Source organism: Neofelis nebulosa, chromosome 8, assembly GCF_028018385.1.
Source record: "Neofelis nebulosa isolate mNeoNeb1 chromosome 8, mNeoNeb1.pri, whole genome shotgun sequence".
NCBI classification, from domain to species: Eukaryota; Metazoa; Chordata; class Mammalia; order Carnivora; family Felidae; genus Neofelis; species Neofelis nebulosa.
This window is the reverse complement of record NC_080789.1, coordinates 63,419,672-63,431,372: the sequence shown is the minus strand read 5'-3', so window position 1 is coordinate 63,431,372 and position 11,701 is coordinate 63,419,672. Positions and strand designations below refer to the sequence as shown.

General features: G+C 51.5%; 1 protein-coding gene across 1 annotated transcript; it reads right to left on the bottom strand.

The window, feature by feature from the left end:
- Positions 1–2,426: 2,426 nt before the first annotated feature.
- Positions 2,427–11,283, bottom strand: KRT74 (keratin 74). The gene is made up of 9 exons (XM_058742679.1): positions 10,751–11,283; positions 9,927–10,141; positions 9,169–9,229; positions 8,582–8,677; positions 7,942–8,106; positions 6,634–6,759; positions 4,951–5,171; positions 4,461–4,495; positions 2,427–3,741 (listed from the first exon to the last, which is right to left on the bottom strand). Exons 1-9 carry the CDS (start codon positions 11,219–11,221, stop codon positions 3,551–3,553), a joined length of 1,581 nt encoding a protein of 526 aa, XP_058598662.1. The 5' UTR covers positions 11,222–11,283; the 3' UTR covers positions 2,427–3,550.
- Positions 11,284–11,701: the final 418 nt, after the last annotated feature.

The window sequence follows — 11,701 nt, the reverse complement described above, 5'->3', positions numbered from 1 at the left end:
CTTATATGTCCTGAATACTAAATCTTTAGCAGATGTTTGATTTACAAAGATCTTCCCTTATTCTGTGGGTTTTCTTTTCACTGTCTTGATAGTGTTGTTTCATGTACAGAAGTTTTAAATTTTGAAGTCCAACCTCATCTATTTTTTCTTTAGGTGCTTGTGCTTTGATGTCATATCTAAGAATCCTTTACCAAATCCAAAGTCATGAAGATTTATTCCTATGTTTCTTCTAAGAGATTTATGGGTTTAGCTCCTATATTTAGCTTGTTGATCCATTTGATGTAATTTTTGTATATGACGAGAAGTGGGTGTCCAACTTCATTCTTTTACATGTGGCTAGCCAATTGTCCCAGTATGTCTAGGCATGGCATTGGCATCCTTGTCAAAATGGCCATAAATGCATGGGTTTTACTCCCCCAAATCTTTTGAACGTATTTGTGCTAGGTAAAAAGATCCTAGGAGCATTATCTCCTAGGTGCCTCTGTTAGGTAAAGCTCCCTTAAGTGTAAAGCCCAGAAAAGAATAAGGCAGTCCTTGCCCTTGAAGCCCCCAAGTCTGACCCTGATGGAATCAGTCACACAGAGAGAACATCTCAATCACGTGTGGAAATGTCACGTTGGAGTAAGCAATGGGCACTGCAAGATCCTAGAAAATAGGCACTCAGCCCAGCCTAGGGATTCATGGAAGTTTCCAGAAGGAGTGGGAACCTGAATGGAATCTCAAAGGAGCATTAAGAGTTGTCCAGGTAATGAAAGGTGCAAATGACAGTCCGTGCACAGAAGCTGTGTGAGTACGAGCATCACCTGGATAGATGATTCAGCTCCTAAATACATCTTCATTGGAGGTCTACACAGAGCAAGTAAACCAGATGCTTACCCTCCCAAACAGTGTGGACACTCCCTCATTCCCCGGGGCTGCTCTCCAACCAAAAATTCCATGCACACCTGTTCCTTCTGGTCTCTTTGTCCTGTGTGCTGAAGTTAGACCTACAGAATTGAAGTCGGTCACCACTGGTCCTACCTCTACGATTTCTCCTTCTTAGGCTTCAAAGGGATCTCCAAATTGAGTCCCAAAGCAACAGCACAGTCACCCCTGTGCATTTCTCAGGATCTTAAGTCAGCCCCAGATAACAAAGAATCTGTCCATTTCTCAGGTGGATAAACTGCAACCAAAGGAGCTTCCACTCTGCTCTCCTCAACACCTCAGCACAGGACATGTTGCCTCAGTCCCTCAAAATCACATCTACCTAGACTCCTTCACTGTGCACCCAGGACTGGGCACAGCACCCAGGCCTTACCACCCCATGGCCAGAGGTATGTCTGCACTGTGGCCCTAGAGGAGGTAAACCCCATGAATGGCTCATGGGTTCCTCTGAAGGCTGTTTCATGTTACAGATCCCATCCACCCATCCCCTCCCCACAGCCTCTCTTACTGGGTCACTGGGAATTTGGTCTTTGGAGAAAGGCAGAGCATCAGTGCTGGGAAGGGCTTTAGGGGTTCATGACCCACAGAGTCCGTGGATGGGCTTTGTGGGTTTGCAAACCTCTGAACATGCAGACACATTTCTGTACCTTTTTTCAGGGGGGATGGTCCACAGCTTTTATCAGCTGGTCTGAGTGCAACAGGTGATGGTTAGTGGCTGAGCCAGAACAGAGCCCCCATAACTCCCAGGGCACTATTTCTGGTACCCACAGTGATGACAGCGGTGACATCAGAGAGAGGCATTTGGGCAGAAAGCCCACCAGACTCTTGGGCTCTTGTGCTTCCCAAGGTTTATTGCATCTTGGCACACACAGAAGGGGACCTCCTTAATACATGAAAGGCACAGTGAGGTCCATGGAGGTGGCAGCTTGGGACGAGAGGACCCGCCCTCGCAAGGCCTGCCCCTGTTACCCTAAGGGCTGGAGGGGCAAACATCTCAGGCACATTTATGATACCAGATAGATCAGAAAGCCAACCAGAGGGCTGAATTCTGCAGGCCAAAGCTGAGGAACTCGGAACCCCATCCAGCCCCACTGCTCACTTTGGAAAATCTAAGACCTCCCACTCCCCACCAAAATAAGCACACAAAAGCTATCCCCAAACCTACCGTGATGGTGTGCTTTAAGTTCTCTCTCCAAGAATCTATGTGCCTATCTTTCTAGTTATTTGATTAAACTTTCCTCCTCCTCCAGGAAGCTTTCTTTGCTTAGCTTCTACATCCTGGTCTCTTCTCAGCATTGTTGCCTGGGACTGCCATTCCCTGATTTGTACGAGGACATGATTTGCATCTATGTCCATCTGTCCCATCAGCCTGCGATGACCTCCAGAGCAGCTTGCTCTGATCTGCCTCCTGACTTTCTAAAGGCTGGTGCATGTGGGTGGGGCGGGGCCCATTATCATTAGGAGGTGAGCAATTTGGTGAGATTGACACACTGACAAGAGTGTACCTCTGATATTACTCAAGGGCAGTTTATTGAATGTACAGCAGGAACCCAGAGTTCTTAACTCAAGCAAAGAAGAGACTGGGTGTGACCATTTTTAGGAATATTTACATCAAGAGCCATGACTTCTGGCCTGGGCAGTACCATCAGAGATAGATCAAGCTCCCCCCACCAAGCACAGCTCATAGCAATAAGAATTGAGAATCACAAGCACAGCAGGATACAGCCCCAGAGAGAGCACTCAAGATAAGTCACACACCCACAGTCCTCAACAAAAAGGCAACATAATCATGCTGCCCTCATCAAAAGAACCATGGGTTCAAAAAAACTCCCTTTGTGAAAGAGGCAGTGATATGCCATGGAAAGTATATAGACCCTGGAGTCAGCCAGACCTGGGCTTGACTCGTGGCCCTGGTACTTCGTGGGTCACAGGGACAGATTCTACAGCCTCTCAGAGGATGGGGCTTCTCCTCTGTCCTGAGGATGCTGGTTGCATCCACCCAGCAGGTTGGGTAAGAAAGACAGGCATGAGGGGAGCCTGGCACGTAGCAGGTGCTTAGCATATGGTTGTAGCTATTACCAGTAAGGGAGGAGTGGTGGGTGACCCAAGGTGGCAGGAGATCCCTACGTTCTCTGTCACTTGGCTTTGTAGAGACAGATACAGCTGGTGGTCTGAGAGAGGACACCTTTTCTCCTAAATAATGGAGTCATTCGGCAAAGACCTTTCTGAGGGGACAGGCAAGGGCTGGCTGACCGCTTGCCTCCTGGGTGCACATGGAATGAGCCTCAGCCTCAGCACACAGCAAGACTATTCCCCCCTCCCCTCCCCTCCCCTCCCTTCCCTCTCCGCCACCCCCTTCCCCTCTTCTTCCAGGGAGAACCAGAGCTTCCCAGGGCCAAGAAGGTAATTGGAGCCTGTGCCCCAAAGCCTCCTGAAGGCAGTAAGGGGAAACAAGAAGTCAGAGTCCACGCGGTACCTGAGGAAACAGGACAGTCAGGGGAGACATGGCATGGGTGGCCGAGTGCACTACAGACAGTCCCGGGACTCGGGGGTGGAGGGTGGGGGACAGCAGACAACTCCAGGTAGGGTGGTGTCCAAGATCTCTCTTCTCCTAGGTGCCGGGGGCTTATCGGGTAGCTTTCCTGGAGGGGGCGCTCTTGCCCCGGGCATCCTTGAGGTCTCCCACTCGTGCCCCTTTGGCCCTGGACTGTCCGGCCCAAGTGCTGCTGGAGCTGCCCGCCAGGCCACTGGGCCCCGTGTCAACACTGCCAGAGGTGCCGGGGTGGTAGTAACTGTTTCCACCGCTGCTGATGACAGCTGAGGAGGAAGGGCCGAGAACAGAGAAGAAGGGCAGTGAGGGTCAGTCAGGAAAGAAGCCATCCCCCCTCAACCCCCAGCAACCTTCAGCAGCCTGGAAACATCACAAAGACCCACAGACACCCTGCGATGTGCCAGGCTCCGCGTGAGGTGAGGACCACACAGCACAGATGCGATCCCTGTCCTCCTGGAGATTCTTGGACTATTTGGCGCCCAGTGTACATTCTTTTTTTTTTAACTTGTTATTTAAAGTTTATTTTATTTATTTTTGAGAGAGAGAGAGAAAGGGAGAGAGAGAGAGAGAGAGAGAGAGAGAGAGAGAGAGAATCCCAAGCAGTCTCCACACTGTCAGTGCAGAGCCCGATGCAGGGCTCAAACTCACAAACCGTGAGATCATGACCTGAGTCAGCCGCTTAAACAACTGAGACACCCAGGCGTCCCTGCCCCTGTGCACATTGTTAACCCTCTCTCTGGATGACAACGCCCTGGGAAGAGACAGGAAGGAAATGGGGTAAGCATGACTTCAGTCACTGTTGCCATGGGACAAAGGGAAATAGGTTTCCTTTGAAGCCAGAGAAGCTTCAAAAGACAGTTGCAGAAATTCCCAGATTGGGGGTGGGGCAGAACCACTAAAGGAGGTGGCATCGCCCTATCCTGGTGTCCACAGCTTTCCCATCCAGCCAGAGTCCCCACCCAACCCATCTCTCATGGACACTTACAGATGCTCACAGATGATGGATTCTCACCAGACATCCTGTAAGATAGAAAGTTAGAGAAGGATAAAACCTCAAGGAAGTGTCTACATTCAGCTAAACCTGGATGGGCACCTGCTTTAACACGTAGATTATTTTCATTCATCCTTAAAACACTCCTCAAGATGGGGATTATGATCTCATTTTACAGGTAAGAACATAAAGATGCAGAGACGCTCAATGGTTTACCAGGACTGCAGAGCTTGTGCGTGGCAAAGCTAGTGATGAAACCCAATCTGGGGTTTCTGTGTGACCCCACCTGGTATTTTCAGAGCACCCCTCATGCTATTTGCTTCATGTTTGACCTCCATCACAGGAAGCAAGGGAAGCTGAGCTCCCCAGTCAAACCACCACCTTGTGCTCATGTTGTTCATCTTCCACTTCCCAAATGTCCCCAGCCTAGCAGCGAGCCACCCACAGCCCCTTCTCCCCTGCTTCCCCCCCCCCACCCCCCCACCTGCACTCCTCGCCCTCCAGCAGCTTGCGGTAGGTGGCGATCTCCATGTCCAGGGCCAGCTTCAGGCTCATGAGCTCCTGGTACTCCCGCAGCATCCGGGCCAGCTCCTCCTTGGCCTGGTACAGGGCGGCCTCCAGCTCATCCAGCTTGGCCCGGGCATCCTTCAGGGCACTGTCGCCCCGCTGCTCGGCATCGGCGATGGCCGTCTCCAGGTTGGCACACTGAAAGCCAAAGACCAGGGAGATCATCAGAAGGCAAGATAGTTTTTAGATCTTCTGGGTTAGGTAGCACAACCCCCATTCTTTACAGATGAGGCCCGAGGTGACAGCAATTAAAAGCTGCAGAGCCAGCACTAGACCTTGGGTCTCCTCTATTTTCTGTCGCAGATGGATATTTACAGGAATTGGTGTGAGAAGCTGTTGAAGCAGTTACATTTCATGAGTATAGGAAAAAAACTTTGATGCTCGCAAAGTTGTCTAGTCCCTGGGGTTGGAGGCCACCAGTGGCTATAAATTCAAAGGACACCAGGTCCAAGAGAATCACGCTGAGACCCCAGCCAGAACGCCTCTAAGGAGCAGACAGCATGCCAATGTGCCACTGTAGTCAGATTCCTGCCTGCAGGACAGCTCCCAGTCAGGACCCTTGCTACCTGTTAGCACCAAGAGCAAGCATTTCTGGACCAATCCAGCACTCTGCAGGGAGTCTGGCTCAGTGCTCCCCCCTTGGCAGCCTGAATTGGGTGAAGGAGGCTTCCCTTAGAGCAGGAGGTTAAAGGCCTGAAATCACAACTACAACCTCAGAAACTAGATTCTGACAAACACCTAGCAGCACTGTGATGCCATGTACTGATGGGGAGGAAAACTGTTCCCCGGCTCCCCCACATCGCCTGGAGTAGAGGCCTCAGGGAGGAGAGGAGGCTCTGATCTTTCAGTTTGGTGACTCCGTCACTGGCAGAGTTGACCTGGTTCTTTGGGGAGGACCAGGACAGGAAGGATTCCCCACCACCTTAAAATCAGCTCCCCACTGACATGGTGTTTAAGTCTTGCTGCTTCCAGGTGAGACAGGATCCCCCAGCTGAAGTGGACATCCCACGTGGTACAGGGCAGGGCCACCCAGGAGGGCTTCATCTGCTGTTGTCCTCCCTCCGTCACCAGGACTACGCCCCACCCGGAGGGCAGGAACTTAACGTGGCCATGGAGGGGCCCGGGATGCATTCCCCACACATCCCACATGTGTTGAGTGTCCATTGGGAGAAGGGGGTGTGGGAGCTGCCGCCAGAGGGCACATCCGAAGGGTTGTACCGCAGGTGTGTTTCACATAGAAAAGGTCTGAGAAAGAGGGAAAAAAGAAAGAGGAAACCTGATTTCTAATGTTGGCTCTGTTGATGACCAGCTGGAGACCTTGGGCAAGTCACTTTCCCTCTCCAGCTCATCTTCTTTACCTATGAACTGGGAGTCAGATGAGGTAAGCTCAAGGCATTTCCCAATCCTGAGCACAGTGCCAGCTCTGACCACAGGGGTACAGAGGCAGGTGGGAAGCAGGGACAGTGGATGGCTGAGGGGTTCCCACGCCCAGGTTGGGAGATGTGCTTTGTGCAAAAGGGTGGGCTCCAGTTTCTCCGTCGCAGGGGATGAAATTGAACTTCACCAAGAACTTGACAATCTTTGTGAAGTTGCTGCCCACCTGCTTCTTCACATTGGCAATCTCACACCGGATCCTCTGGATAAGCCGGTTCAGCTCTGACATCTCGCTCTTGGTGTGTTTGAGGTCATCACCGTGCCGGCCGGCTGCCAGCTGCAGCTCTTGGATCTGGTTTCCCAGAGATAGAAAGTTGGTTATGAGACAGGACTGCATCCCCTGTCCCCCAACTTGAAGTAGGGGAAAGGTCCTGAGCAAACAATCCCATGGCTGGGACCAACCAGGGGAGGTGGTTCCAGAGCAGGAAGTGATAGAGCGGGGGCCTGGGGTTTTGTGGTGGTTCTGGCCCAGAAGTCCACCCCCTTCTCTAAGCAGAGCCCGTGTGCTGGGTCCATCATTTCTCATTGCTCTGCTTGTGTTCTTTCCTCAGCTGGATGAAAGAAAGACGTAAGTCACATTTATTAAGCACTTTCAAAATCTAAGAAGTGCTTTCAGCTTGTTTAGCACCTCTTTACAGAAGCATCTGCATAGGCCAGGCTCTGCTCCAGGTACTGGAGGACATAGCAGTGAGCAGGATAGGTGAAGTCCCTGTCCCCACAGAACATAAATTCTCCCATAGCCCTTTCTCAGCGACAAGTGGAGAGCCAGGAAACTGACGGCCATGTGTACCCTTAAGATGGCGGGATTGTTGGCTCGGGGCTCGTAGCTCATATCTTCCCCTCTCCCCTTGCCCAGTCCTCCAGAGAAGAGGGGATGACATATCCATGGACAGGGGACGAGGAACCTGTGATCTTTGCTGTTAGTGGGATTTAACAAACATGACAAGGGGGGGCAGAGCATGGCAGGTGTGAAGCCCCGAAGAGCACCCAGGTAGAGTCTCCTCCAAACATAATTGCCATTGCCCAGAAGGTGCCTAGACTTTCACTTCCTCATCTTGGAAGTCTCCCCACACTGATTAGGAAAGAGCTCGGGGCTTCCTCTTCCCTCCCCACCTCACCCTGGGTCTTCCCTAGTTACTCTCCCCCATATTTGTTACTCTTCTGGCCCATAATGACATGCCATAATCCCTGGAAACACATTTGTTTTACAGCAGGAACACCTCTCTTCTTTCTTCCGTCAAAGGATTGCCTGTCCCTCTCCGTTGAATATGCCCATCCACACCAATTTTATGTTTTACCTTGGATAATAGTCTCTACTAAGAATTCTTTTCGAGTAGGATGTGGTTAAAGCATTGGTTGTAACCATTCTTTCTTTCAGCACATCTACAAAGATGGCTCTTGAATTCACTGGTGGAGGTGTCCCTTCCCAGGAAAGGAGAGGCTGGTGGAGGACAGCGATCCCCCTGGTGCCCACCTTGCTCTGGTACAGGGCCTCAGCCTCTGCCTTGCTCTTCAGGGCGATCTCCTCATACTGAGCTCGGACCTTGGCGATGATGCTGTCCAGGTCCAGATCCCGGTTGTTGTCCATGGACAGGATAACAGAGGTCTCGCTGGCATGAGTCTGGATCTGGGCCATCTCCTGAATTGAGAGATGAGGAGAGTCAGTGTCACCCAGCCTCCCTCTGCTGCTTATTAGTCTTCTGGGCTGACGTGGTGGGAAGAAGTGCCTGCTCCAGATCTGTCTGTTGGAGCCGAGGGAGAAGGCTCACAGCAGCAGGATATACCCCACATGGGCAGCAGACAGTCAACGGCATTTCCCATAACTCACAGGGTTAAGAACCTGTGCTTGAGTAGAACTTCACAAGGTCATTTTTTCCTGCCTGCACACAAGGTCACTATCATAGTCCAGGTGGGATTGTCTCTTATGTATATGGCTTCTGGGGACCAAGATCTTACACTTCCGTGGTCTCGCAGTGCAGAGTTTTGCACCTTTCTATAAAAACAGGCTTCATTCTATTTATTCTAAATCCTTCTAATTGGCATCCCAGGGAAGAGCCAAGTGAAGCCTCCAGCTGGCAAGAGGCAGGGTGGGGAAAGGGTAGGAGTATCCTCACCGCGTCATACAAACACTTGAGGAACTTGATGTCTTTATCCAGAGAGTCTACTTTGGCCTGAAGCTCCACCTTGACCGTGTAGGCTGCATCCACATCCTGCCAAGAGGTGTCCAGAACATTCAGTCAATACCATCCCATCTCATCAGCTTTCCCTGTCCCTGATCCCAGAGCCATCTGATTTCCTATTTTTTTGCCTGCAAATGGAAGCATATGGTTGAATAAAATCACTCAATATTGCTTTTTCTCATACTCACTTACTCTCTGAAAATAGGGAAAGGGGAATGTTGCTTGTTACATTGGAGAAAAACAATGCCCAGAGAGGCAGAATGAGTTTCCCCAAGTCACACAAGAAGGTCAAGCTGGACCAGAGATTCCTGACTCCCAGGCCAGAATTCTCTGCTGTCTGTCTCTCTGCCCATCCCCTGGGTGTGTGTCCTGTCTCTCCAACTTGCTAGAGGCCAGAACAATGACTCTGTCCCCATTTAGGCGTAAGCCCCTCCCGAGGAGGCCTGGGCTGGAGTCCTGAGTGGAGGCGGTTCAGATAGGGGTGCAAGAGACCAAGGTCCATAGGCTCTTCTCTTTCTTACCTTCTTGAGCACCACAAACTCATTCTCAGCTGTTGTGCGCTGATTAATCTCCACCTCATACCTGGGAGAAAGGAGAGAGAATAGCAGAGACCTCAGTCCCACTGGCCAAGTAACTTTCCCTTCCCACTGTCCGGGCAAATGCTTGGGTGCAGAGTCCCTGCTGGATCTCCTAGCGTTGCACAGACTGGGAGTGGCAGGACTATGTCCCTGAGTTGCCTCATTTATATTCCACTCTCTGGATCCTAGGAAAATATCCCAGTGTCCATTAGGCTCCCTAAACTGGCCACTGAACCAGTCAGTGGATCAATGAGCATGGAACACCTTCCAATCAACCAGATAGGACGTTCTTATCAACAGAGCAAGCTGTTGTGTCACAACCAGGGGAGGGGTGTGAGCCCCTGGCCCTGGTGCTTGCTCCCTCCCCACCAAAATAGAGGCACAGAGGGGCGCCTGGGTGGCGCAGTCGGTTAAGCGTCCGACTTCAGCCAGGTCACAATCTCGCGGTCCGTGAGTTCGAGCCCCGCGTCAGGCTCTGGGCTGATGGCTCGGAGCCTGGAGCCTGTTTCCGATTCTGTGTCTCCCTCTCTCTCTGCCCCTCCCCTGTTCATGCTCTGTCTCTCTCTGTCCCAAAAATTAAAAAAATTAAAAAAATTAAAAAAAAGTTGAAAAAAAAGAAAAAAAGAAATAGTGGCACAGAGATTGGGTTTGCCAAGAAGCCTCTGGGAATATGACTTATGACCTTGGTGGTCCGTGCTCACCTCTTCTTGTAGTCCTCCACCACGTCCCGCACGTTCCGCAGCTCCGAGTCCAGCCGCACCCTGTCCCCAGACAGTGTCTCCAGCTGCTTCCGTAGGTTGCTGATGTAGCCCTCGAGGATGGGCTCCAGGTTCTTCCTGCAGCTGTTCAGGTCCAGCTGCTGTAGCAGCTCCCACTTGGTCTCCAGCACCTGGTTCTGCTGCTCCAGGAACCGCACCTGGGACCACAATGGAGGCTATTGTGTCCATGGACATGGGCCATTGACTCCCAGGTTATATGAATTTTTCTAAAGTCGTTTGGCTTAAGTGCTGACTCTCCACTCATGGGATTCCATGCAAACTAGACCTTTACAAGTGCTCATTCCATAGCCTTCTGGACAAAACCAATCCCTGAAATCTCGAGGAAGAAGGAAATTCCATAGCTTTCTTCCGTCACCTGACTCAGCACCTGGGAGATGCTCCCCCTGATGACTCAGTCAAGGGTTTCTTCTGTATTGTGAGCCCTCCCCTCCCAATAGTGCTGATCCTACCTTGTCTTCTTTAAAGAGCTGGAGATTCATCAAGTTGTCCTCCAGAAACCCAGCACTTCTTTCTCAAGGTGGGGCTATGCTTCACTCAATTCTCCACCCTTCTTTGCAAAATCCCCCAAGAAAGCAGCACATTCATTCATCTCTTTGTGCTACCTAGCTTACAAGATGTTATGATCAGAGAGCCCTTCCTGACACCCAGCTGCCACCTTTCCATCCACTGTGCCCTGTCTACTCCCAGGCAACAGGGATTTGTTCCCATCTCACTGGACTGTCTCGTCCTCCTCCTGTGAGACCCACCTTGTCGATGAAGGAGGCGAACTTGTTGTTCAGAGCTTTGATCTGCTCCCACTCCTGGGTGCGCACTCTCTGGATCTCAGGGTCCAGCTCCACGTTGAGGGGGGCCAGGAGGCTCTTGTTGATGGTGACCTGGTGGATGCCCCCGGGTGGGCACATGGATGGGCACACGGGCCCTGAGGCCACACTGCCAAACATGCTGCCAGCAAAGCCAGTGGCCCGGCCCCCTCCATATCCAGAGCCAGGCCCAAAGCTGTAACCTCCAGTCCAAACACCACCGCCAGCCGTATTGAAGGAAATACACCGATTCCCTCCAAGACTATAGAGGCTCCGACTGCCGAAGCCAGCCCCAGGTCCTTTGCCAGCGGCACGGCAAGAAGCCATACTGCCCACAGCCTTCCTCAGCACCACGGCTGAGCGCCCACTGAAGCCACCCTTGTCACCACCAGCCTTGATGTTCAGCTGGCGACTCATGGTGGGAAGGATGGAGTTGACGGAGAGAATACCAACGGATAGAGAACACTCTGACGGGGCACCCAGAGTGCTGCCTCCTTTTATCCTGTCGAGCCCAGGACACCGGAAAAGGGCGTCTCTCCACTATCTCCTTTCCTAGTGCTAAAGGGCCAGGGGCCATGGGCAATTTGTAGAATAGAGATCTCCAACCCTTCGTGGGAACAAAGCATTTCTGATAGCAAGCGGAATATGCTGCCCTTGCAGACTGGAGTGGTCTAATCTGGCATTTATCTGTGCTCTTAATTAAGGAGCAGGAAACTTATCCCCTTCAGAGATCTCCTAGCTTTATTTTTCCAGGGCTTCCTCCATTTTGTTTATCTATCAGTGAGGAGCAAAGGCAATGCCTGGCTTTATCCAGAGAAGACCCATCTGAAAACCCAAGGTTTCCTCCCAAGAGAACCCATCTCCCATTATTGGGTTGGTGGTAGTGAGGAGCCGAAG